The sequence below is a fragment of the Anomalospiza imberbis genome, chromosome 27 (assembly GCF_031753505.1).
Source record: "Anomalospiza imberbis isolate Cuckoo-Finch-1a 21T00152 chromosome 27, ASM3175350v1, whole genome shotgun sequence".
Classification (NCBI taxonomy): Eukaryota; Metazoa; Chordata; class Aves; order Passeriformes; family Viduidae; genus Anomalospiza; species Anomalospiza imberbis.
Window position 1 is genome coordinate 4070528 of NC_089707.1, and position 24334 is coordinate 4094861.

The window sequence follows — 24334 nt, forward strand, 5'->3', positions numbered from 1 at the left end:
GCCGCGCTGACCCCTGCCGGCCGCCATAGCCCGCGCTTCCTCTCCAAGATGGCGGCGCCCAGCGGGAGGAGCGGCTGGCGCGCGTGGGCCGTGCTGCTGCCCGCGGCCCTGCTGTGCCTGGCGGCCCGCGCGGCCGCGGAACCGGGCACGGCCCCGGGCGCTGCCCCGAGCACGGCCGAGTTCGACGTGCGGCCCGGTGGGGAGGTTCACTCCTTCTCCCGGAGCCTGGTGAGCGGCCCGGAGGGAGGGAGCGGGAGCGGAGAGGGTACGCGCCCCTCGCTGATTGGCTGCGCCACACGTCACTCAAGTCGCCTGCTGCGGGGATTGGCTGGACGCGAGGGAGGGCGGGGCGACCGGGTGGGGGGGGGTCCCCAGGGATAGAGGGGTCCCCAAAGGAGGCTACAAGGGCAGGGACCCCAGGAAGAACGGGGGTCTGCGAGGGAAAAGGGGTCCCCAAAGGGGGTACAAGGGCAGGGGACCCCAGGGAGAGCGGGGGTCTGCCAGGGAAAAGGGGTCCCCAAAGGGGGTACAAGGGCAGGGGACCCCAGGGAGAGCGGGGGTCTGCGAGGGAAAAGGGGTCCCCAAAGGGGGCTACAAGGGTAGGGGACCCCAGGGAGAGCAGGGGTCTGCAAGGGAAAGGGGTCCCCAAAGGGGGCTACAAGGGCAGGGGACCCCAGGGAGAGCAGGGGTGCTCAAGGAAGGAGGGAGCCTCCACAGAGAAGGGGGTCCTCGAGGGGAAGGAGTCCCCAGGTGGGGTTCTCCAGCAGAAGGGGTTCCCCAAGGTGGGACAGTTTCTGTAGTGAGGAGACCCCCAGGGATGGGGACCTGCCGGGGATAACGGCCCCCCAGGAGGAGGGGGGTACCCCAAGGGCAGGGAGAGGGGAAGGGGGTCTCAAAGAAAGAAGGGTCCTCATGGGAGGGGGCTCAGCAAGGGAAGGGCCCCAGTGTGGAAGGGGCTGGGGGTCCCTGGGCACCCCAGAACACGAATCCTCACCCCAGCACTCCAGGCAGGGGTGTGGGACCCCCAGCACCTCCTGCCCAATATCCAGGCAGGGGGAAATGGCCTCAGGTGAGGTTTAGGCTGGATATTGGGAAATATTCTTCATGGAAAGGGAGGCCGGGCACTGGCACAGTGGCACTGGTGGAGTCCCCGTCCCTGGAGGGATTTAAAGCCGTGTGGCTGTGGCACTTGGGGACAGGGGCCGGCGTGGCCTTGGCACTGCTGGGGCACTGCTGGGTGGGTGGGGTGGCTTTTCCAAGCTCAGCAGTTCCTGGGTTCTGTGGGGGAAAAGCTCGTGCTGAAGCGAGGCTGCTCCTGTTCCTCTCTCTGGCAGGGGGATTACGGCTGCACCTTCACCTACTCGGCCCAGGGCGGCACAAACGAGGTGAGCTGGGCAAGCCCCGGGCACGTCCTGCTGCAGTCAGCTCCTTTTTCTCATCCTAAAAGGAAAAGGGACCGGGAGCTGTTTGTGCGAGGGCACAATCCCAGCTGCGGGGAGCAGGAGGGGCCCCCAGCGAGTGCTGGGGGTGGTGGTGGGTTATTTGGGAGCTCCTGCTGCAGCTGGAGGGGAGGGCTTGGCCTCGGAGGGTTTTCCCCGCGTTGATTCCGGATCTTCCCTGTGCAGCAATGGCAGATGACCGTGGGAGTGAGCGAGGACAACGGGCTCTTCTCCTGCTCCATCTGGAGGTGTGTCCTGAGCAGAGCCACCACAGGGGTGGCTGTGGGGCAGGGACAAGGACCCGGCTTCCCTGCTGGACTTGCACCTGGTCAGGGAGGCTTTTCCTCTCCCGGGGATGCTGTGGCTCCGGGGGCTTTTCGTGCAGCTGTTTGGTTTATAAATTCTCTGTTCCCCTCTCCCCTGCTCTGCACAAAAGCTGCAAGAGATCCAGAGGTGGCTGTGGCGGGGAGGGAGGGAGCCAGGAATCCTTCACTCCTCTGCTCCTCCTCCTCTGCACCTCTGTGCCAGATGACAAAGGCTCTGCTTTCTTCTTGCAGGCCCCAAGGGAAGTCTTATCTCTTCTTTACCCAGTTTAAAGCTGAAGTGAAAGGAGCCAAGATAGAGTATGCCATGGCTTATGTAAGTCCCAGCTGATCCCGGGGAAGCAGGAGTGTGGGAGGCTGCTATAAAACATGAATTAGACATGGAAAACATTTATTAGACATCTGTGCCATAAAATGTGCTCCATCACGTCCCTAATTAGGGACTGGTGGCAGGCAGGAGAGGGGCTGCAGGTGGGCAGCCTGCTCCATTGTGTTCCTGCCCTCTCAGTCACAGGGATTTGCTGGGAGGGGGCTCCGAAGGCACCAGGGCACAAAGGGAGTCTTGGATTGCCTCAGCAAATTGCATGTGACAAAGCAAATCAAACCTCTGCTGGTGTTTTTGTCTGGTTCATTCTTCCATTTCCCAGTTTCCAGGGGCGAGGCTTTCACTCACCCTAAGGACACGAGTCTGTGGTTTAATAGGAAATAGAAAAACAGACAGAGATTTTCCTTCAGATTTCCTTTGTGCACTTAATTCTTTCACTGCAAATCTCAAACCCGTTCATTTTCAGTGGGCTGTTGGTTGGTTTGAATACTGTGACCTGTTGGATTGCCTCAGCCTCTTACACCTCCTTCCTTCCTGTTTCAGTCTCAGGCTGCTGCGGGTGCCCTGAGCGACATCCCCTTAAAACAGGAAGAGTTTGAAATCACTGAAACAACAGGTGTGTGCCTGAGGGGGCTGTGAGAGAGGGGCTGGGCTGGGGGACAGGCCAGGTGTCGGGATCTGTGATATTTAGATGATCCAGAGATTGTAGAAAGTCTCTGTCTTTCAGCCCCGCTGCCAAAGAAGGAGTCGTAATTTGTCAGTGCTGGTTTTCAAGGTTGTTTATTTCTCCTTATCTAAAATATTTTCTCTCTGGCCTGCAGCAGGTCTGTCCTGCAGGACAGCGTGCGGGGCTTTGCCCCTCAGTGGGAATTACAAACATTATATACCAAAAACTACGTGTGCTATATTTACAATAACGTGCCAGTACCTATCACCCATGTTGAACAGTGTGCCCAGCCCAAACCAACAGAAAAATGCCAACACCACAGTGAAACGTGGAGGGCGTGAAGAAGAAGAAAAAGGACAAGGCACGCCCAGTTTCCTCCATCTTGCCCCCTTTGAACCCCTTATCTAGAATCCCAAAATTCTACTTTTGCACCCGTGCCACGCTAATTACTACTTATATCAAACACTCAGAGCTTGTAATTCATCCTGAAAGACTGAAAACCTTTCCATGGACAGAGATCAGAGACAGTGTCTCTCGGGGCTCTGTACAGGGGGGCTCCTGACCCCCTGCCAGGGTCCCAGACCTTCCAGGGCAGCCAGAGGGATGCCCTGGATTCCCACAGCCAGGGACCAGTTTAAGCTCAATTCCTGGTGACAGTGCCATGGAGCCAGGGGTACAGTGCCTTCAATCCACCACTGACAGCTGGATTTTGTGGGTGTTAAATTCCCTGGCTAGGGAGGGGTTTCTCCCCCAGCCTGGCACGTGCAGGAGTGTGAAGAGCAGTGCCCAACACGCTGGGAAGGGCCCAGTGGGGCTGTTTTGTTCCTGCTTTTCCATCTGCTGATCCTGGGCTTCTCTCTTTCTCTCTCTCTCTCTCTGCAGTGTCTCACAGGGAAGGCAAGTTCCGTTTCGAGCTGTCCAAACTCATGATTGTAGCAAAAACCCCCCGTGACGAGCTGTGACCCCAGGCCAGCCCCAGGCAGGGGGCATGGCCAGACCAGCATGGCAGTGAAGAGATTTCCTGGTTACCTGCAGGGTTTTTCTTTTGGTTGGCCAAACCTTTTATGTTTTCCATACTGAAATGTGCTGGGGACCGACACGAGTGGGGCTTGGAGGTGTGGGGACAGATTTGTTCTGCCTTGTGTCAGAGTAACACCGTGCTTTTGCAGCTGGAAAGCCCCCGGGAGGCTCCTGATCCTCCTGTGCCCCTTCCTGCTTGGCTGAGCTGCTGAGCAGGGCAGAGCTCCCTGGAAAGGGGCTCCTTATCTGCCTGCCTGGGAAGAGCAGTGCAGGGAGATAAGTGGCTGGACTTAAGCAGGCCTTGCTAAAGGGAAGTTGTTAACTCTCTAGTCTCTGGAGGGGAGATGGGATTTTTCTCTCCACCAGCGTGACAGGAGGAAATAATTAATTTGGGGGGAGGGAGGGAATTGGCCAAAGCTCTGATTGCATGGTTGAGTGTGGGGCTGGGGGAAGGCAGAGCAGCTTATTCTGACACAATCAGGAATCAATCCAGGCAACACTTCCACGTTCAGCACAACCACGGGACTATTTTATACCTACAGAAAAGTGGTTTTTTTTCTTATCTAGAGTAATAACAGGGAATGTGCAATTCCTTTCCTGTGTAAATACAGCACAAATAAAGAAATAAAGCATCGTGCTCTGGCCTGAAGCTGCTCTACTCTGTCCCTCTTCCCTTCTCCAGCTGCGTGGACCTTTGTTGCTGCTTGGCCAGGAGGAGCTGAGGTGTCCCAGGGGCATTTGGGGGCTGCAGAGGGTTTAGGGGGATCTTGCAGCTGACACAGACACACACCTTGGGAGCAGCAAAGAATTTCTGGCTGGGCATCCCTCGGCCCCATTCCACCACACCCGCCTGGCATTCCCAGCTTTGGTTGCGGTCCAGCACACTCCTGACAGGGACACACCAGCCCAGGGGGGGACAGGAGTTGTTCCCAAAGGCCACTGCCCTCCTGAGGGACCAGCACCTCGTGGGCTCCTGGTGTTCTCCACACCCCCTCGTGAATGGGCTTTGCCCCCACCCCAAGCTGTGTCACACAATGACCAGTGACAGCTGCAGCCAGGCCTGTGAAATGACAGCGACGGGGCCTTTGTGTCTTTTATTTAATCTTCTAAGGCTGAGAGTTATCAGTGCCAGTGGTGGGAAGGGAGCAGGAGCAGGAGCCGGCAGCCGCCCGTGCCTGGAGACATCCAGGGAGCAGAAGGCACCAGAAGGTCATGGAGATAAGGCCAGTGGAGATGGTGTGGTGTCTTGGGTGCTAAAAGGGCAATTTCCAGTGCTCAGAGCCGAGCTCAGCGTGCTGGGAGCGACCTGAGCATCCCTGCTGCTCCAGGAGCCACCCCTGCTCCCTGCTGCCAGGGCTCCCCTGCTGCCAGGGCTCCCCTGCTGCCAGGGCTCCCCTGCTGCCAGGGCTCTGCTTTTGGGCCCCTCCTGGGCCCTCAGGGGATGTGGGGGTGCAGAGGAGCACGTGTGGGTGTCTTCTGGAAGCAGGATCTCGCCAAATCATGGAATGGTTGGGGTTTGGAGAGGCCTTAAAGCTCATCCAGTGCCACCCTTGCCATGGGCAGGGACGCCTTCCACTGTCCCAAATTGCTCCGAGCCCTGTCCAGCCTGGATTTGGACACTTCCAGGCATGGGGCACCCTGTGCCAGGGCCTCCCCACCCTCACAGGTGGATTCCTTCCCAGTATCCCATCTAACCCTGCCCTCTGGCAGTGGGAAGCCATTCCCATTTGTCCATGCAAATCCAGGAGCTGCTGGGCCACTGAGCAGGGACAGCACAACCAGCAGCAATGCCAGGGGAGAGAGGGCACAAACCTCAGGTCACAGAGAGCCGCCACCACCTGGGGCCAAAGCCAGCTGTCCCCAGGGCTCATTCTGTCACTGTCACCACTGCTAGAACAACCTCACAGAGCTCCCAGGCCACACAGGTGAGTTTATTTAAACAACTCATCAGGGCTACAGAGTTTGCTAAAAACGAACATCACTCAGTCAAGGGCATGGAAAAGGGATGAAATCCCAGGGGAGCTTTGGATGACCACCAAGGACAGCGTTGGAGCTGCCAGGTGGCACCACCACAGGAGCCTGGTGGGCAGTGGGGTGTTGGGTGGTTCCAGGGATCCAGGGATGGAGCAGCTCCCCCCAGCTCCCTCCCAGCTCTCCCCCAGGTGAGGAGGGATCCTCCTGGTCTCAGGGACTTGTCTTTGAGGACACCTAAGCTCAGGCAGGAGCACCTTCCTGCCTGAGGCAGCACAAGTCTGGACCATGATTTTCTCCCACCACATTGTGGAGCTGCTGGAAGGAAACCAGAGAGTTCCACAACCCTCCAGTTACGGGGTCTCCGAACTGTTCACCCCAACAACGTCCCACCTGCTCAGAGACACCTCAGAGGTGCTTCACACCACGAGTCTTTGGTTCAGTTTCCCCACAGAGGGATACAACAGAGTTCAAGGCAAAGAGTCCAGATCCTTGGACTCTGAGCTAAAGGCACTTGGTGACAAAGGAAATCAAACTGTACAGCAGGGGCCCAAAATGCCAGGATCCCCTGGAGAGGGCTCAGCCCAGCGCAGGGAGGGGTTTGCAGACCCTGGGCAAGGGGGAGACAAAGTCAAGAGGTTCAGTCTCTTGGAGAAACGAGGAGAACACAAGTGAGCACTGCAGGGGAGGAGGAGGGGATGGCGAGCCCCGTGACGATCAAAGCAGACATCACATCTTCGGCCTCGCGGGAGGCAGAGTCCGGCTGCCAGGAGCCCACCCTCAGATGTTGTCCTCCTCCAGCATCTTGTTGACCCCTTCGCAGATCCTCTTGAGGTGGGTGCGGTAGGGCTCGGCCGGGCCGTACAGAGCCGACAGGAACTCGTAGTCCGCAAAGTGGTTGAAGACGTGGTTGATGCGCGAGTGGGACTTGGCCGTCAGGTGCCCGTTGACCGCCTGGTGCAGCAGGTCCCGGCACTCAGTGAGGACGCTGGACATGACCCTGCGGTCGAAGGTGAAGTCTATCTGGTGGAAGCTGACGGCCGTCATGGCCAAGGTGTGGACCTTCTTGCGGAAGCGCTCCATGAGCAGCAGCTCCTCGGGGCTGAACTGCCCGTTGCGGTAGAGAACCCCCAGCTTCATCACGATCTTGATGAGGTTTTTGATGATCTTCTGAGCCTCTTTGCGGTTGTGGGTGTACTCCTTGGTGGCCCGGTACAGCTCATCCAGGATCTCGCTGCTGGTGTCGTCGATGAAGGCGTTGGCGATGGTCTTGGTGGCCATTTTGCTCAGGAGCTTCTTCTGGGCCTGCAGGGCCAAGTTCTTGGTGCTGAAGGTGTCCATCTCTGCGGGGGAAGAGGCACACACGGATCAGTCCCTGCTCTGCATCCATCCCCATCTCACCTGGGCTGGTGGAGTGTCCCAGTCCACAGCAGGGGGTGGAGCTGGATGAGCTTTGAAATCCCTTCCCACCCAAACCATTCCATGGTGCTGTGATTCCTCACCTCCCCACGCAGATTTTTGGCAGGAGAAAGAGCATCTCCATGCAATGGCGAGACTGAGGGAGCTCCTGGGTGCCAGGGCAGGTGAGAGCTGAGCCCACCCCTCAGGTTTGCTTGGTGGGATCAGTTACAGGGTGTTCTCACCTTCCTTTTCCCAAATTCTGTGGAGAGGCTGCAGCGAGCGAGGTGTCCCTACCTGAGCACCGCCCGTGATCCTCCATCCCGGTGTCCCTCCTGCGACCAACACCTCCCTCCTCCCGCTGCAGGAAGGACTCTTGCCCCATCATTTTAACATTCTTCCTTCCTTAAAACCTGACTCATTTCCTGCAGGGTGAACTGGGGACAGCCCAGGTGGCAGCTGAGTCACCCCCCGATGCCATGTGCCACATCCACCCCGGTGCTGGCCGCGGCCGGAGCGGCACAGCCGGTTTGCAGCACGCAGCAACGGCGTGGGAGCCCTTTTCCCTGGCACTGCTCGCCCTGGAACACCCACACAAGCTCGGACTTGTTCTGCTGCTGCCCCAGCCTCCTCCGGAGCCGGCACTGCACAGCGGTGAATAATTCACCCAGACAGGAACCTCACCTCCAGCCCAACTCCCACATCCCGGCGGGACCAAATCCATCACCTCGGGCAGAGCACGGCTTTAAACTCTGCTGCGAACGATTAAAACGCCGCCGACCCTGGAGATGCATCTTGGCCTGGGAAACCGCAGAGCTACAAATCACAGGGAGGGGAGAACAGCAGGAAAACAACCGGGATGGATGGGCAGAGCTGGGAGCTGCTTATGCAAGAGCCTGCACATGGCATGGACAGCCTGGCAGAGCAGGAGGGGATGGGATCAGCCTATAAATACATCCCCAGGGAGGGGAGCGGAGATATTTCAGCTGAAGGGTGCTGCTGGTGTGAGGATGGATGAGGATAAATTGCTCATGGATAGGGAGCAGGTTTAGATTTGATGTTAGGAAGGAATTCTTCCCTGAGAGGGAGCTGAGGCCCTGGTACAGGGTGCCCAGAAAAGCTGTGGCTGTCCCTGGATCCCTGGAAGTGTCCAAGGCCAGGTTAGATGGGGCTTGGAGCAGCCTGGAGTAGTGGAAAGTGTCTCTGCCATGGCAGGGGTGGGATGAGATGAGCTTTTGGTCTTTTTCCAACCCAAACCATTCCACAGCTCCGGGATTCTGTCACAGAACCGAGTCTGTCCCCTCACAGGCAGCTCTGCCATTCCCCCTTGGCCCAGCTGAAAGTCCTAAACCCCTCTGGGGACCCCCAGTCCTGCTCCTACCACTCTGGAGCACACACCAGGCTCTCAGCTCCTCAGGGATCCCCTGCTGTGGCCAAGGCTCCCCAGCCTGTCATGCCAGGATGATGGTGCTGAGCCCTGGCTCCCTGAGCATCTCCCAACCATCAGCTCCCAAACCTGAGGGCAGCCAAGGCTCCGTGGGGATGAGAATTCCGGGAGCAGTGACAGAGACATCGCCTGCAGGGTAATTTACAGCCCTCAGGAAAAACACGGAGGTTTGGAAGTGTTTCCTACGGTGGGAAAACATTGATTTTTGTCAGCCTGAGCCTCGAGCTGAGGCTCTCACACTTAATGAGACAAAAATGACAGCGCAGAGCCTGGTGACAGCAGCTCCTGGGACAGACTCGTGGAATTCCAATGGCTGCATCCAGGAGGTGCTGCCTGAGCCGAGCCTGGAGGGAGGGATGGGCAGGATGGGCAGAGGCAGCTCCATCTCCTCTGCCCTGGCTGTGAGGGAACTCAATTCACCCATGCCAGGCATCCTGTCCGCAAGGAGCAGGGCTTTGCTGTGGTGTTGACAGCCTGGAATTTCCCTCCCCAGGCTTGTGGGGTGCTCTGGGAACAGTGCCTGGATAAATAGAAATTCCCACACCCGAGCTCTCCCTCGGGTGACCACAGACATAAAGCGAGTGCAAACTCCACCTCCAGAACACATGAAAAATAGGAAGTGCCAAGTCCTGCGAGCTGCCCACGGCTCCCAAATGCCAGCTGGAATAATGGATCAACCCTCTGCTCCCTGCACCCAATAACAGCCGGCTGCTCACAGCCCTCCCCTGCTCCGGGACCAGCAGCATCGCTCATGGGGGGAAACTGAGGCACGAAGCATTATTGGGGGGGGGGTGGGAGGGGGTGTCTAGGGACCCCAAAAGTGGTATAGGCAGGTATGGGGATCCCAAAAATGCAACCAGCTCCCTCTCCAGTGCCCAGGGATGGTTTTATAGGCTGCTTCCTGCAAAACCCAAGGAAACCCAGGCTCACCTCCTGCTGGCTCCCGCTGCACCGGGATGGTTCCCCCGGCACTCGGCCCACCAGGACCTGCTGACTCAGCACCAGCAGGAGATTTCACCGGAATGAGCCATTTTCCTGCCGGGAAGGGCCCCACGACCCCATTGTTCACGAGGGGCTGCTATCAGCGCACGGAAGAGTCGAGCCTTGCCCCGAGCAGCCAACTGGAGCCTGAAATAACCCACTTCACTTCCTTCCTGTCGCTGAAGTTTCCAGCCCGGCTCAGGGCTTGGGCTCCCCACCCCACCCCCTTCTTCTTTTTAATGAAAACGCCCTAAAAAACAGCTTCTTCTTCTTCCGAAATGGAGCAGCAGAGTGCTGCTGTCACCGAGTTCCTCCCTGCTCCGGAAGAGTGCGGCAGGGCTGTGGTCCCAACGGTGGCTTTGGGGACAGGTACAGCCCTTTCTTGGAGGGTTTCCACCCATTTTGGAGGTTTTTGGGGGAGTCTTGCAGCCCTGAGCGGTGGTGTGAGGGTTGAGGTGTCCTGGGTGAGGACACAGAGGGGTGGCCCTGTCACAGGATGGATGTGGTCCCCTGGGGACAGACACGTGCCCTGCCCATCTCTGGTTTGGCATTCACCCCACTGGGCTTGCACCTCACTCAACAGCCGGCTGTGACCTGATTTCCCAAAAAAACCTCTCCCACACCACTGAGGGCACAAGCATCAATCATCAATCATCATCAGAAAGCTCCTGTCTGAGGGGGGAGCACAAGACCCTGTCACCCTGTGGTCACCTGGCGCTGGTGGCACCACAGCAGAGCTGCCAAGTGAGTGCCATCCAACCCAGCAGTGATATCATCCCAATTATCATTTTTACCTGCTCCAAAGATCCCTGTCCCTGCCTGTCTCTTTCACCTGGCTCCCACCAGCAGCTCCACGGACTTGATCCCCCGAGCCCCCCCAGTTCCCTTGGCAGCGGGTGAATATTTCATGCAGGAAAGGAAAAGCACTTAATTAATTCATGGAGCAGCACAGAGGGGGAGGCTCCACAAAGCTCCAGCTCAGAGCAGAGACACCTCTGCCTCGTCTTCCTCCTCCTCTCCCTCCTCCACCTTCCCACCGCGGCCATAGTAACTTGGATTGTCTTGCTGCAAGTTTCCTCCAGCATGGAAACGTCGTTTCCCAACAGGATAAACATTGAATAGTGGTGATCTCCCTGGATTTCCCTCCATCCCACAGGCTGCTCCCTCCCACTGCTTTGGGAAGCACCCCTGCTCTGCTCCCCAGCATTCCCAGTCCCCTTAAATCCGTGGCTAAATGCCAAGTGGGTGGATGTGATCCCACTGCTCTGCTCTCCATCCCCCGGCATCGCTTTCCCCCGTGCTCCAACCCCTATTAATTAATTAAACCCTCCTGCATTACAGGAGCACCGGGCAGTAACCTGAGAGCCCCAGCAGCGTCTCCAGCCTGTCCCCCATCATCCGTGACCCCCGCAGCTCCCAGGCCCTCGTTACCAGCGCCGGGAGAGCCGAGGAAGAGGAGCGGGAGGAAGGACGAAGGACGCGCGCAGGTTGCCATGGGTGCAAAGAGCAGCCGGAGACGCTGCCCGGGCGCGTGTGTGCCGAGCGGGGTGAGGCCAGGAGGAAGCCGCTGAGCAAACACCTCGCCCGAGGAAAAGCTCGTTTCTTGGCACGGCCGGAGTGAATCCGCGGCTGGAGCGGGGACCGGGAATGCTGCGCGGCACCGCCGCACCCGGTGCTTCCACCTTGCCCTGCCCGCTGCCGGTGCTCGTGCCAGCGCTGGTGCCAAGCGCTTGGCATGTCCCCATCACCGTCCCCTCCGCCTGTGGCACCGGGATCTGACCTCCTCCGTCCCAAAATCTCCTTCCCGCAGGTGCCCTCGCTGCGGCTGCAGCCATGGGAAGGAGACGGGTTTGGGTTTTGCCTGGGAATGCTGATCCGCCCTGGCAGCCCCAACGTGTCTGTGCAAGGAGCTGAGCGGCCCATCCGAGGGGGCTCTGGCGGTGCCAACCCCGGGCACGGCTGGGGAATCCAGTGCTTCCCGTGGCAATGGGATCCTGGGATCCACATGCAGGGGTGCTCACCCCCGCACAGGGCAGGGGCTCATCCTGGGGGCTGATTTGAGGAGCTGCTGTGGCATCAAGGAATTCTCCCTGGGATTACTGTGCCCCGGGGGGGAGGCAGCTGCCAAATTAGAGAGGAGGAGGAGGAGGAGGAATGGAGGTTATTTTAAGGAGAGAAGGAGGAGGAGGAGGAGGAGGAAGGGCGGTTATTTTATGGTGGGGAGGAGGAAGAGGAGGAAGAAAGGGGGATTGTATGGAGAAAAGGCAGAGGAAGAGGAGGAGGAAGGGGTTCTTTTCCAGCGAGGAGGAAGGGGGGTTTATTTTGGAGCATCTGTCTCGCCTTCCATTTCCTCCTTTTCTTTCTCCAGCTGCCATCAAGCTGCTCTCTCTGGCAGCAACTTCCTTTCTCCTCCGTTTGGAGCAGACGGAGACTTATGGGGAAGTAGAAAACAGAGGCTGGGAGGGGGGAAACTGAGGCCAAACCACCATCCGTCCGTCTGTCCGGCTGCGGTGGGGGCCAGGGCACATCACATGCTTCCTGCCCCGAGATCAGGAGGACAAAGTCGCTCTGGGAGGGAGGAAAACTCCATGGGACAATTCGGATCCAATGCTGGGCTCGGGGTCAGTAAAGAACGGCCCAAATCCTTCCCTGCTCCAGGGAAGATTAGTCAGAGTTGGGAGCTTTTACACCCAGCTCTAGCCCCGGGAGGGATCCGGCATCTCCAAAGGGATTAGTCTTTCCAGGAATCGAGGAATTTCATCCTCTGGAGCACGGAGGGGGAGGAGGGACAGGCGATGCTCGGAGCCAAGTGCTGCCATGGGGCACCCGGCCCTGCCTTGGCACGTGGGGCCGTGACAGCCCCACGGGGGTGGCTCCGGTGCCTCCTCCCAGCTCCCGTTATCCAGCACCCACCGGACCCAGCGCTCTTTCCAGCCCCGTCGCGTTTCCCTTGAATCTGGGGGGAAATCGCCCTTTCCCCGTGGTTTATCCACCTGGGAAAGCTGAGGCACATCCAGGGGCTGCCGGGAGCAGCTCCGAGCCCTGCCCGCCCCGCAGCTCCCCAAAACCTCCTTTCCCCCCGAGCTCCCGAGGGCTGGGCGCGGCCGTCGGTGCCCGGTGACACCGGGGGGAGGGGGGGGACACACACGGATGATTCCCGGGATGGAGGGCGAGAGGTTTCGCCCCGCAGCGCAAGAACGAAACAGGCCGGTACCGAGCGCCCCCGCCCACACGGACCGGGGAAGATGGGAGGAACCGGGGGAACCGGGAGGAACTGGGAGGTACCGGGAGGTACCGGGAAACCGGCCCTTACCTACAGCCTGACTCGGGGAGAGAGGCGCCAGGACCGGGACCGGGGCTTCTCCGGGACCGGGGCTTCTCCGGTGCCCCCGGCGGGACGGGACGGGGCGGGACGGGGCTGGACGGGGCGGGGCCAGGCGGAGGGTCCCGCTTCCCCCGGCGCCTCTCCCTTCCCGGCGGGCTCCCGCAGGCGCTACCAGTGCCCGGTCCCCTATGCCGATGCCCGGTGACGACGTCCCAGTGTCCGATGTCTGGTTCCCTTTTCCCGCTGCCGGTTCCCGGTGTCCAGTGTCCGATGTCCGGTGCCCGGTGCCGGTTCCCAGTATCTGTTTCCCGATTCCCGATGCCGGTTCCCGGTGTCCGGTGCCTGGTGCCGGTTCCCGGTGTCTGATTCTCGGCGTCTGGCTCCAGGTACCCGGTGCCCAGTGTCTGGTTCCCGGTCCCCGGTGCCCGGCTGTCAGTGTCCGGTTCCCGGTGTCGGTTCCCGGTTCTCAATGTCCGGCTGGCGGTGCCGGTTCCCGGCTCTCAGTGTCGGGTTCCCGGTGCCGGTTCCAGCTCTCAGTGCCCGGTTCCCGGTGCCGGTTCCCGGCGGGTCGGGGCCTCCCGCCCGCGGTCGCTGCCAAGTCCCGCGCGGGGCCGGGAGAGGCGGGGGCGGGGCCGGGGGCGTGTCCTTCGGGCGGCGCCAGCCAATGGCGGCGCGGGGCTTGCTACGAAGCAGCCAATAGAAGCGCGCGGACGGGGCGTGGGCGGGGCCGGGGCGGGCGCGTCCCCGTGGGTCCCGCGCGCGTGGGCCGGTCCCGGTAGCGCGCGTGGGGCGGGAACGGGACCCCCCCCATCCTGCACGGGGGTGACGGGGACACGGGTGGGTGACGGGGACATCGGTGGGCGGCGGGGGCACGCTGGGTGAGAGGATCACGCGTGGGACGCCGGGCGGGCGCCGCGGCGCTGATGATCCGGAGCTGAGGAGGGCGCTGCTGGACTGGGCTGAGCGTGGGCAGCGCCGCGGGGTCCTGCAAAGCTCCCCTTCCTCTGCACACATCGGCCCCACGAGGGGATGTGACACCCGTGGGAAGAGGGGAAGGCGTGGGGGCTGCCGTGCTGCCGGCCGAGAGCAGCGTGCGCCGGAATGTTTAGGCCCGGGGGTCGTGGCTGTCACTTCATCCCGGTGCTGGGGACCCCCCGACACCCCAGAGATTCTGAGCTCCCCAGCATCGGGAGTGTCAGAGCCTCCTTCCTCTTCCTCCTCCCAGCTCAGTGGGTAGGAGCCGCGGCACGGGATCCTAATTCCCAGAGGCGGCATTAAACAGAATAAAGGTGGGATTTAGAGCGGATTAAAGTCTGGATTAACAGGAGCCTTGACTTGAGCCTTGGTCTCATGCAGCGTCTGGGAAGCGAACCCCAAATCCTCGCCAACCCCCCCGGCCCTGATGCCCTCCGCCCCACGGCAGTGCCTGGCACCTCCGGGGCATCGCCGCCACTCCCAATATCCCCGAGGATTTCCGCTGGTCCCAGGTCGTGCCGGAGCAGCCGGAGCAGCTGTTGCCGCACTTCCGAACAGTTGTGGCACCAACCTGCCCTGCATAAGTCACCCTCCGGGCTCGTCCGGTCCCGGTGGCTACCAGGAGCCTGGTCCTGTGTCCCCATCACTGCCCTGTTCTGCATTCCCACCCCTGTCCTGCCCCACGTCCCCATTGCTGCCCCGTCCTGTGTCGGCACCATTTCCCTATCCCATGTACCCTTCCTGCTCCATCCCATGTCCCATTCCTGCCCCATCCCATGTCCCATTGCTGCCCTATCCCATGTCCCCATTGCTGCTCCATCCCATGTACCCTTCCTGCTCCATCCCATGTCCCCATTGCTGCTCCATCCCATGTACCCTTCCTGCTCCATCCCATGTCCCATTCCTGCCCCATCCCATGTACCCATTGCTGCCCCATCCCATGTCCCCATTCCTGCCCCATCCCATGTCCCCATTCCTGCTCCATCCCTTGTCCCCATTCTTGCTCCATCCCGTGTCCCATTACTGCTCCATCCCATGTACCCATTGCTGCCCCATCCCATGTCCCCATTGCTGCTCCATCCCATGTCCCATTCCTGCCCCATCCCGTGTCCCATTGCTGCCCCATCCCATGTCCCCATTGCTGCCCCATTCCATGTCCCATTGCTGCCCTATCCCATGTCCCATTCCTGCTCCATCCCTTGTCCCCATTCCTGCTCCATCCCATGTCCCCATTGCTGCCCCATCCCGTGTCCCATTCCTGCTCCATCCCATGTCCCATTGCTGCCCCATCCCATGTCCCATTCCTGCCCCATCCCATGTCCCCATTCCTGCTCCATCCCATGTCCCATTGCTGCCCCATCCCTTGTCCCCATTGCTGCCCTATCCCATGTCCCCATTCCTGCTCCATCCCGTGTCCCATTCCTGCCCCATCCCGTGTCCCATTCCTGCCCCATCCCGTGTCCCATTCCTGCCCCATCCCGTGTCCCCATTGCTGGCCTGTCCTGCAGCCCCACCGCTGTCCCATCCCACATTCCCATCGCTGGGACACCCCCGCAGTTTTTCACCTCGCTCAGGCTGTCGCTGAAGGTGTTTTGGAGGGTGATGGGATGGGGTGGGCGTGTGGGGAGCACCCCCCTGTGCACTCCGGTGTGCCCAACACGCAGATCCCACAATTCCCAGCTCGGGAAGAATCTCAGGAATGTCCCCACGTCTTGCAGAGCTCTGCACTTCACTCCAGCCCTGGAGCAGCGGCTGGGGGATGCTTTGCTGGGGTCACACGGGGGGAGCCCCCACAAATCCATGTCACTGCCCGGAGGGCGCTGCCGGCTGGATGGAGCAGCCACTGCGGATCAGCGGGGACGGGAGCTGGCTCCGCATGAAAACAGGGAATAAAATAGAGAGGCAGCAGGGCCTGGGCCAGCTCCGAGCAGCCTCTCCCCCCCGTCCCTCCTCTCCTTTCAGGAAAATGAAATGGGGCTTTGCAGCCGCTGCTCTCCTGCCCGCCGAGCGTCGCCCGTCCTCGGGGAAGGCGGCACGGCTCATCCCCCTCCCTCTGCCGCTGCACATCCCACCCGGACACCCACCACAGCTCCGGGAACTCCAGTCCCGGCTGCTCCCCTCCGGCCGGGAGCGGGGGCTCCGCTGCGGGCAGGGGGGAGCATCCCCAGGGATGCAGGGCTTGAATAATTCAGGAGAGCTCAGCGAGCGAAACAGAATCCGCTGCCCGCCGGGCCCGGAGGGCTGCTGGGGAGGGCACGGAGCCGCTCTCTGTCCTCCCCTTGGCCCCGGTGTCACTGTGCCAGGACACCTCAGGGCCCGGGTCCATCAGCCCCCAGAGCAGGCTGCTGCTGGCGCATCCCGGCTCCAAGAGGATCCAACAGCTCGTTTGGCTGAGCCGGTGCCTGTGCAGAGGGGCAGGATGGGGACAGGGTGTCCCCAACATCCACCTGTCCCCATGATGGCACATGCTAGACCCCGGCAGCTCCTGGGACAGGGGATGGTGGCACTCCCCATAAAGCCTCTATTGTCACCGGGGCACGTGCGGGGTGGGGGAACCCCCGTCGCGGGGTGCTGGATCCCGCAAGCCCTTCCCTCTCCAGCACTTTGCATTCCCACTGCTCCCTGCCTGCGCCGCACAGCTGTGCCTGGCCACAATGGCCCCTTCTTGCCGCGTCACCGGCGCCGGCTGCGCTCCCTCGGCCCCTTCCCCGGGGCCGAGCCACCCCGCTGGCAGCCGAGGCGGAAAAATTCATCCCAGTTAAAAAAAAAAAAAAAAAAAAAAATCCATCCTGGCAGGCACCAGCTCCGGCAGGGCACGCTCTCCTGACCAGTTATCCTGGTGACGCTCCAGGATTTATAGCTGGAGTTGGATGGAAGGAAAGGGACGATGGAGGTGTCAGTTAGGGGTGCTGGCAGTACCCAAAGCGACCGTGGGACTGTCCTCGAGCCGTGGGGACAGGCTGTGACTCCGGAGTCCCGGGCTTGTATCCGAGCTGTGCTGCTGGTCCTCCCTCGGGGCAAAGGGGTCTCGTGGGTCCCCAGCGCCACATTCCTGAGCAGAGCAGTCCCCTGCCACTCCCACCCTCCCCGCTGCACATCTGGCCTGGTGTCACCGCTGCATCGGGCCCCTTCTCTCTCCGTGTGTTTATTCACAGAGCGGGGAGCGCCGAGCCTCGTTAGTTAATTAAAGCTCGATCGAAGCTGTCAGGCGGTGCCGCTCCTCCAGAGGCTGCGAGCGCTGCCGTCCTCCCGGGAAGGGATGGAGGAGGATGCTCCAGAGGAGAGATGCACCCTAGGGAAGAGGTTTCTGTGATTTCCCTCCCTGGGAGGACACGAACCTCCATCCCTGTCTTGGGGACACTGCTGTGTGGCCCGCCTGAGTGTGACCCACTTACCCAGGCTCAGCTGAGCCCTGGCTGCTTCATTTGGGGCCGGGGGCTGCTGGGAGGGACCCTGACATCTGAGCCGAGCCCAGCGCAGAGCCCCGGGCGCGCTCGGGCTGCGCCGGCCGGGACAAAAGCAAATGTAGGTTAAGCACAAAGTGCTGCGGCTGCGGCGCTCCGAGCCCGCTCGGCCGCACGGGGGGGCCGGGGCAGGCGCCCACCGCTGCAATTAGCTAATTGCTCCTCTTACTGCTCCCTGCTTCACTCTCCATCTGATAAAACTGCCCTGGGGGACACCGTGCCCCCCGCCTGCCCCCCTGTGCTCTGCTCAGAGCTAGGGGGGTTCAGGATGGAGGGAAGGAGAGCCCCCCCCCCCAAACCTGCTGTTCCCAGCCCCGCTGGATGTGACATCCCTGGTGTCACCTGCTGGGGACAGTGGGGACGATGCCCTTAACACCAGGGATGGATCTGGCTTTCCCCCACATTTTGAGGGTGTCCTGATGCACCCCAAGGCTTCAGGATCCCTCGTGGCCAAATTCCATCCAAGCTGTTGAGTGGGAATCTGGGGTGGGTGTGGGAGGCTGTGACACCACCAGGAGCCTGAGTGACAAGTGACATCATCAGAAGGGGTCCTTGTGTCAGCTTGTGGGACAAACGGACCCCCAGCCTGTTGGGTGATGGCAGCACGGATGGGCGAGGGGACAGACAGGATGCTGATGACATCATCAGGATGATCAGTGACATCATCAGGTGGCAATTAATAGGGGGCAGAGAGAGGGGCCCGAGCAGGCTGGGCTGGGTCTGCTGGATGTGGAGGAAGAGGAACAGGAGCAAGAGCAGGGGCAGGGTGGCGGCCCCATGGAGAGATGTCCCCAGCTCATGGTCGCTGAGCCTGTCCTTGTGCTGGTGACATATTGACTGACAATTCTTAATCAAGTGGATTATTAATTAGCAGCAGAGCTGGCTGGTTAATCCTCAGCCGGGCTGGGAGCTGGTGGTTTGTGCTGACACAGCCGGATATGGTGACAGTGCCACCATGCTGGGTACCCGCCGTGCCAGAACACCCACGCTGGCCCAGGGCATCCCGCTGCCGCTGGGAAGGGATGGATGCCACCCCCCGGGGGCTCGGGTGGTGGTTTCACCACTGTGCACACTGGCGATCCAAATCCTGCAAGGTTTCACCCCAGAACTGGTGGGTGGCACCCCAGGATTCGCCCTGGCACAGCAGGACCTGTGGCTGGTGGGTGGGCACCCATCTGTGGCGTGCCTCTGTGCCATCTGAGCCGCGCGGGGGGAGGTGACATGCATGTCACTAGTGCCACACGTGTCCTCAGCCCTTGCCGTGGAGGGTGCGGGGGACCAGCCCTGCACGGTGCATCCCTGCCCGTGGGGACGGTACCCTCCGGGAGAGCAGCTCAGGCCGCATGTGTGACCTTGTCCCCACTGTCCCCACCAGTGCAGGGGTCCCAGCGGGCCCTGCCGGCTGGGGACAGGCGGAGGGGGCTGGGGAGCGGCTCCTCCATCCCCATCTGAGCCGACTGCAGAGCTGTTCTCGCCGCAGCTGCTGCCGGGGCCGGCTCCATCCCGCATTTCCCCGCGTGTCTCAGCCATCTGCCGAGATCCCGGCGGGCAGGGCTGCAGGGCTGCTCCCCGCATCCCCACCCCACTGCCGGCACCACCGGGAGCTGCGCTCGGAGCGTTTTGCTCCCCGTTTCGGTGCAGACCATTTAATTTCGACCCTAATCCGTGCCGGGTTCGCTTCCCCGCGCGGCTGTCGGCGGCGATTTCCCAGCCCTAATTAAAGCTCGGAGCGTGTGACGGCGGATCCCTGGGGATGCTTCCCTTGCTTCCCAGTTTCCGTCAAGATCAAGGGGATAAACCAATGTTGCCGGCAAAGTTAACGCCGGCGGCAGCTCAGGGAAGCGGTGACGAGCCCGGAGCTGGCGGCAGCCGCGGACCCGGAGGCGAATCCACCGCGGAGCGCTGCCTCGGGCTCTGCGGGTGGAGGAGGGCTCGGGGCTGCTGGGATGAGCCCTCAGGTCGCAGCCCTGCTCTGAGCCCCCATCTGTGGCAGCTCGCTGTGTGCTGACACCAAACAGCCGCGTCCCCTGGCCAAGTGCTCCCAGGTCTGGCGCAGGGGAGGTTTTGGGGTGTCACAGCCACCTGCCAGCGTGTCGCTGTCACCCACCCACCACTCGCACCCTGCAATGACCCCTCATGGCCCAGAGCAGCCTGCTGACCCCCGGGGAGGGACAGCTGGGCTGGCACTCCCCTGGCAAGCCGGGAGAGCTGGGAGAGGCGAGAGAGCAGAGCTGCCTCCTTCCAGGCACCTGCCAAGCAACCACAGCCCGGACATCTGTGCCTGCTCCCAGCTGCCAGCCAGCTGCCCTGGGCACCCAAAAACCCACCCGCAGCCCCACCGGGTGGATTCCCAGGCCTGCCAGGGGGACGGCTGCTGCAGGCAGGGATGCTCCTGCTGCCTGGCACGGCTGCTGCCTGCTTAATTGCGCTGAAAGCACAACAGATGGCAGAAGGGCTTCAAGATGTTCTTTTCCAACATTTTGGGCTCCTTTGCTTGCCTTCCTCCAAAACAGCTCCAAGGAGGGAGGCTGGGAAGAGCCCTGTGAGCATGGGGAGTGTTGATGACCCTGGGGACAAGACCAGGGCCACGGTGCAGCCGGGGAATTAAAGGGAATTAAAACATTTGCTGGGCTCACACTGCACCGCTTTCTTCCCGCTGTAATCCCTGCGCCTGCTGCCCTTCCTGCCCGCACCTCCAGCACCTGCCCGCTGCTCCCGGGGGACAAAAGCCCCTTTGCCACGTCCCCGGGGCAGCTGGTGGCAGCAGCTGGGTGCTGGGGGGTCACCTCTGGGCCGTGGGGGGCTGCGAAGGGACCTTGTGGCCTCTTCCCAGAGATGGGGGTCCTGCCATGCTCCAGGCCCAGCCCTGGCTGTGCTGGGCTGTCCCACCACGGCACTGAGAGTGGCACTGGGCCCAGCACCCAGCAAGCACCCTGGGACGCTGTGTCACCCCCACCCTGAGCCTTGCTGGGGCTGGGCACCGTCCTGTGACCTGTGCAAGGCTGGCACCCAGCATGGCTGAGCTGGACCAGGAGCCAGCACCTACCCCTGTCCCCAACACCCATCCCAGCCCCCAGCACCCATTGCTGTCACCAGCATCCATCCCTGTCCCCAGCACCCATCCCTGTCCCCAGCACCCACTCCTGTCCCCAACACCCATCCCCAGCACCCATCCCTGTCCCCAGCACCCATCCCTGTCCCCAACACCCATCCCCAGCACCCATCCCTGTCCCCAGCACCCATCCCTGTCCCCAGCACCCAGCCCCAACATCTATCTCCTGTCCCCAGCACCCACCCCTGTCCCCAACACCCACCACTGATCCCAGCACCCATCCCCAGTTGCCTATCCCTGTCCCCAACACCCATCCCTATCCCCAGAACCCACCCCTGTCCCCAACACCCATTCCTGCCCCCAACACCCACCCGTGTCCCCAGCACCCACCCGTGTCCCCAGCACCCATCCCTGTCCCCAGCACCCATCACTAGCACCCATCCCTGTCCCCAGCACCCATCACTAGCACCCATCCCTGTCCCCATCACCCACCCGTGTCCCCAGCACCCATCCCTGTCCCCAACACCCATCCCCATCCTCAACACCCATCACTAGCACCCATCCCTGTCCCCATCACCCACCCGTGTCCCCAGCACCCATCCCGGCCCCGCCGCTCCCCCGCCTGCCCCCGCGGCTCTCGGGGCCGAGGTGTGTTACCACGCGCCTTTGATGAATTATTTATGAGGCAGGTGACCTCATTCATTCAGATTGATTTTCCTCCGTGTCACTCCAATTCCATCATGCTCCTGGAACCGGCGGGCGGCACGTCAGGTGCTGTGCTGCGGGGACGGACGGGGGCACGAGGCAAAAGCCCTTTGACAGCCCGGGAATAATTAGCGTGAATAATAATATTATTAATGGTATTAGTATTTCCATTGTCGGCATTGTTATTATTAAAATTAAGATTTTAAAATATTTGTTGTTATTATTATTGTTGCTGTTATCATCATTATTCGTAGTATTATTATTATCATTATTGATAATACTGGCATTATTATAGTTGTTACCACCCTCCTGTCACCCCCAGGACCCTTGGCTGTGCCCTCCCTGCCTTGCCCAGTGCAGACAGACCCACATCTGCCAGTGGCTGGGTGGCCCAGGGCCAGCAAGGGCCGTGTTGTCACCTCTGCAGGTGTCCCCAAGCAGGAGAGTGGGAGGTGGCAGCCTGGGCGCTCTCCCAGTGTTTTAAAGATGTGTTTACAAACACACCATTGGATTAAAACTGGAGATATTTGAGGCTATATTTAATTTTAAGTGTTCTCTGTGTTCAACCAGTTGCTTGAGCTTATTAAAAAGATATATTAAAAAATAATGTGCATTTATTTGTGTACACACACGGCTGCAGGTCCTGCAGCCTCTTCCCAGCACTCACTGCCTGTCTGAGCTCTCTGTGCCTCAGTTTCCCTCCCGGCTGGGCAGGAGGAGCACCCCCGGGGCTGCGGGAGGAAGGCTCAGGGAGGACTCGCTGCCTCTGGGGAACTGACGGTGGGGAAAGGCTGAGCCCAGGGCTGTGACAGATCCGCACGGGAGGGGACGGAGCAGGGCTGGCGGAGCCCTGCTGGCCTTGTGACACGGTGGCACTGCGGGACAGCGCCAGCGCCGTGAACTTTCACCCTCCCAACACCCCCTGAATCCAGCCGAGCATCCCGTGGCACAGCATTCCCTGGATAAGCATCCCCCTCGGCAGGCATCCCTCAGCCAGAGCATCCCTCCGGCCGGGTACCCAGCACTGCCTCTCGGCCAATTCCCATCAGGAGCTGCCGACAGCCCAAATTCCCCCCACGCCGCTCCTGCGAGCGGCTCGGTGGCAGCTGCCCATCCCTATTGTCACCCGACAATGGGAAGCGCCCAGTCCTGCTCCCCGGGAATGCTATTAGCCCAAATATTTGCTTCCCGTCTCCAGGGTGACAGGGTTGCCAGCGCTCACCCACATCCCTCCTTTGATCATTTTCCTCTTGATCTTCCGCCGGTTCCCGGCGCTCCTCCCCGGCGCCCTCGCCTCGTGGGGATGCGGGAGCTGGTGGCCTCCACGCGGTCCGGGAGTGGTGGTGGAGGGGCTGGGGGAGATGGAGAAGAGGGATGGGGGAGAGGAAAGCAGGACTGGGAGGGATGGAGATGAAGAGTGGAGGGTGAAGGCAGAGCTGGGGGGGATGGAGCTAGGGGTAAGGGAGATGTTGTCATGGAGAGATGGTTGTGACCTTGGGGAAATGGATGTGGCCTTGGGGTTTGTATCAGGTGCTTGTATCTGCAACCACCATCCCTCCATGGCCACAGCCACCATCCCACCATGGCCACCATTCCCCCATGGCCACCACCATCTCCTCCCCATGGCCACAGCCACCATCCCCCCATGGCCACCACCACCATCCCCCCATGGCCACAACCATCTCCTCCCCATGGCCACCATCCCCCCATGGCCACAACCATCTCCTCCCCATGGCCAAAGCCATCTCCTTCCCATGGCCACCACCATCTCCTCCCCATGGCCACCACCATCTCCTCCCCATGGCCACAGCCACCATCCCCCCATGGCCACCACCATCTCCCCTGGTTCAAGCAGGACACTTCAATGACCAGGGATGGGAGAACAGAGACTCTTTGGTGGGACCACACTCCCTACACCATGCTGGGACAGCAGGACCTGCTTCAGCAGAAGCCCTGGGCAGGACTGCTCCAGCTGCTCCCACTCCTTCCCCCTGCTCCTACACACTCTTCCTGGAACAAGTCTTTCCCAGCCCAGGCAGCCAAGCAGACCCACCAGCAGCCCAAGCTTGTTTCTATCTTTCCCAAAGCTCACCCAGGTTCAACACTGGCTCTTAGGGCGGGGGATGGAGCTGAGAAAATTCTCCCAGAATAAGTGGAATTTTGGAGCCAGGTGGGATCAGCTCCAAAATCTCTGGAATTTGGCGGTGGCAGGAGAGGGACCGACAGCGCTGAGCCATTTCTAAGCAGCGTTTTTAAAAAACAAAGCGAAATCTTCGCCAGAAAATGTTATTTCGATCCCTTTGGCAACCACGAGTCGTTTCAAAGCGACGCTTTGTGTTCAGAATGGGACCCAAATCTAAAGGAGCTGGGAATGGAGCCTCTGGGAAAGCTGCTGGGAGCTGGGATGGAGCCACAGCGAGGGCTGGTGGGGTTTGGCAGCCGGTGGGGCTGGATCCACACCCCCACGATATACCTGCACTGTGGGACCTCAGGGCGTGCTCAGGGGGTGTCACCACCTCTGGTGACAAGCAGTGTCCTGTATCCCTGTGCCTGGGGTGGTCCGAGGAGCCGTGGCCCTGTGGCCTTTCCCTCGCAGACCCAAACCCCTTTGCTTTGCCATGTCCCGGCCCCACACTCCAAATCCCCTGGGAAAAGGGCAGAATCCAGCCTCCCTTGCCTGGGGGATCCCATCATGGACCAGGAGGGACCAGGAGGGATGTCATTGTGGGACCAGGAGGGAGGACATGGGACATCAGAGGGGACATCATTGCTTGGGGCAAGGAGGGACATGGCTGGAGAACCAGGAGGTCTGGAGGAACCAAAGGACCAGGAGAGCTTGGAGGAGAACCATTAGGGACCAATCTTCAGGCCCAGGGGCCATGCTGTCACACGGAGCCAGCAGGGGCATCAGCAGAGGACACCAGGAAGGACACTGTCACCAGGTGGGAGCACCCGAGGACACCGGGAGCCCCCGGGAAGCAGCCGCGCGGGGGGTGGGAATGGCCGGGGGAGACGTGCTCGCCCGCACTTTGCTGCATGACGGTGATTAAGTTGCTTCCCTTCGTTATGGTCCCTCGGGGAGGTGTTAACCAGCTGCTAATAAAGACGGATGGTTCTGAAGTGGCGTCTCCGGAGCTTTTGTATCCGTGGAATTTCGGGAAAAGCCACCGGGGTGCCCGGAGCCACCGGGCAGACCCGCGGCATCCTCGCGCCGGGGGCAGCGCCGCGAACACCGGGCACCG

General features: G+C 61.0%; 3 protein-coding genes across 5 annotated transcripts in view; 1 reads left to right on the forward strand and 2 right to left on the reverse strand.

The window, feature by feature from the left end:
* The window catches only part of HDGFL2 (HDGF like 2), a 79141-nt gene that overhangs the window by 5546 nt on the left and 49261 nt on the right, over window positions 1-24334 (reverse strand). The window lies entirely within an intron of this gene.
* MYDGF (myeloid derived growth factor) lies at window positions 29-4423 on the forward strand. 2 transcript variants are annotated; one of them, XR_010993847.1, is made up of 7 exons: window positions 29-228; window positions 1335-1385; window positions 1626-1687; window positions 1997-2078; window positions 2631-2703; window positions 3637-3897; window positions 3932-4423. XR_010993847.1 is itself a non-coding variant. In XM_068174129.1 (6 exons), the coding sequence occupies exons 1-6, from the start codon at window positions 49-51 to the stop codon at window positions 3714-3716; spliced, it is 528 nt and encodes a 175-aa protein (XP_068030230.1). In that variant the 5' UTR covers window positions 29-48; the 3' UTR covers window positions 3717-3923. The 2 variants fall into 2 exon arrangements, 1 of the variants encoding a protein (XP_068030230.1); XM_068174129.1 differs by lacking the exon at window positions 3932-4423 and having other exon boundaries at window positions 3637-3923.
* TNFAIP8L1 (TNF alpha induced protein 8 like 1) lies at window positions 5682-17291 on the reverse strand. Of its 2 annotated transcripts, none has more exons than XM_068174127.1 (2): window positions 17267-17291; window positions 5682-7088 (listed from the first exon to the last, which is right to left on the reverse strand). In XM_068174127.1, the coding sequence occupies exon 2, from the start codon at window positions 7084-7086 to the stop codon at window positions 6526-6528; it is 561 nt and encodes a 186-aa protein (XP_068030228.1). In that variant the 5' UTR covers window positions 7087-7088; window positions 17267-17291; the 3' UTR covers window positions 5682-6525. The 2 variants fall into 2 exon arrangements, with proteins under 2 accessions (XP_068030228.1, XP_068030227.1); XM_068174126.1 differs by lacking the exon at window positions 17267-17291 and adding an exon at window positions 11003-11142.

Bases quoted from the DNA above. Each gene is read 5' to 3' on its own strand.
- MYDGF (XM_068174129.1), top strand. From the start codon at position 49: ATGGCGGCGCCCAGCGGGAGGAGCGGCTGGCGCGCGTGGGCCGTGCTG. The intron at 1,386-1,625 runs GTGAGCTGGGCA...TTCCCTGTGCAG, and splicing joins CCCAGGGCGGCACAAACGAG to CAATGGCAGATGACCGTGGG. The intron at 2,704-3,636 runs GTGTGTGCCTGA...CTCTCTCTGCAG, and splicing joins TGAAATCACTGAAACAACAG to TGTCTCACAGGGAAGGCAAG.
- TNFAIP8L1 (XM_068174126.1), bottom strand. From the start codon at position 11,066: ATGGCAACCTGCGCGCGTCCTTCGTCCTTCCTCCCGCTCCTCTTCCTC. The intron at 7,089-11,002 runs GTAACGAGGGCC...CTTCCCCCGCAG, and splicing joins CCTCGGCTCTCCCGGCGCTG to AGATGGACACCTTCAGCACC.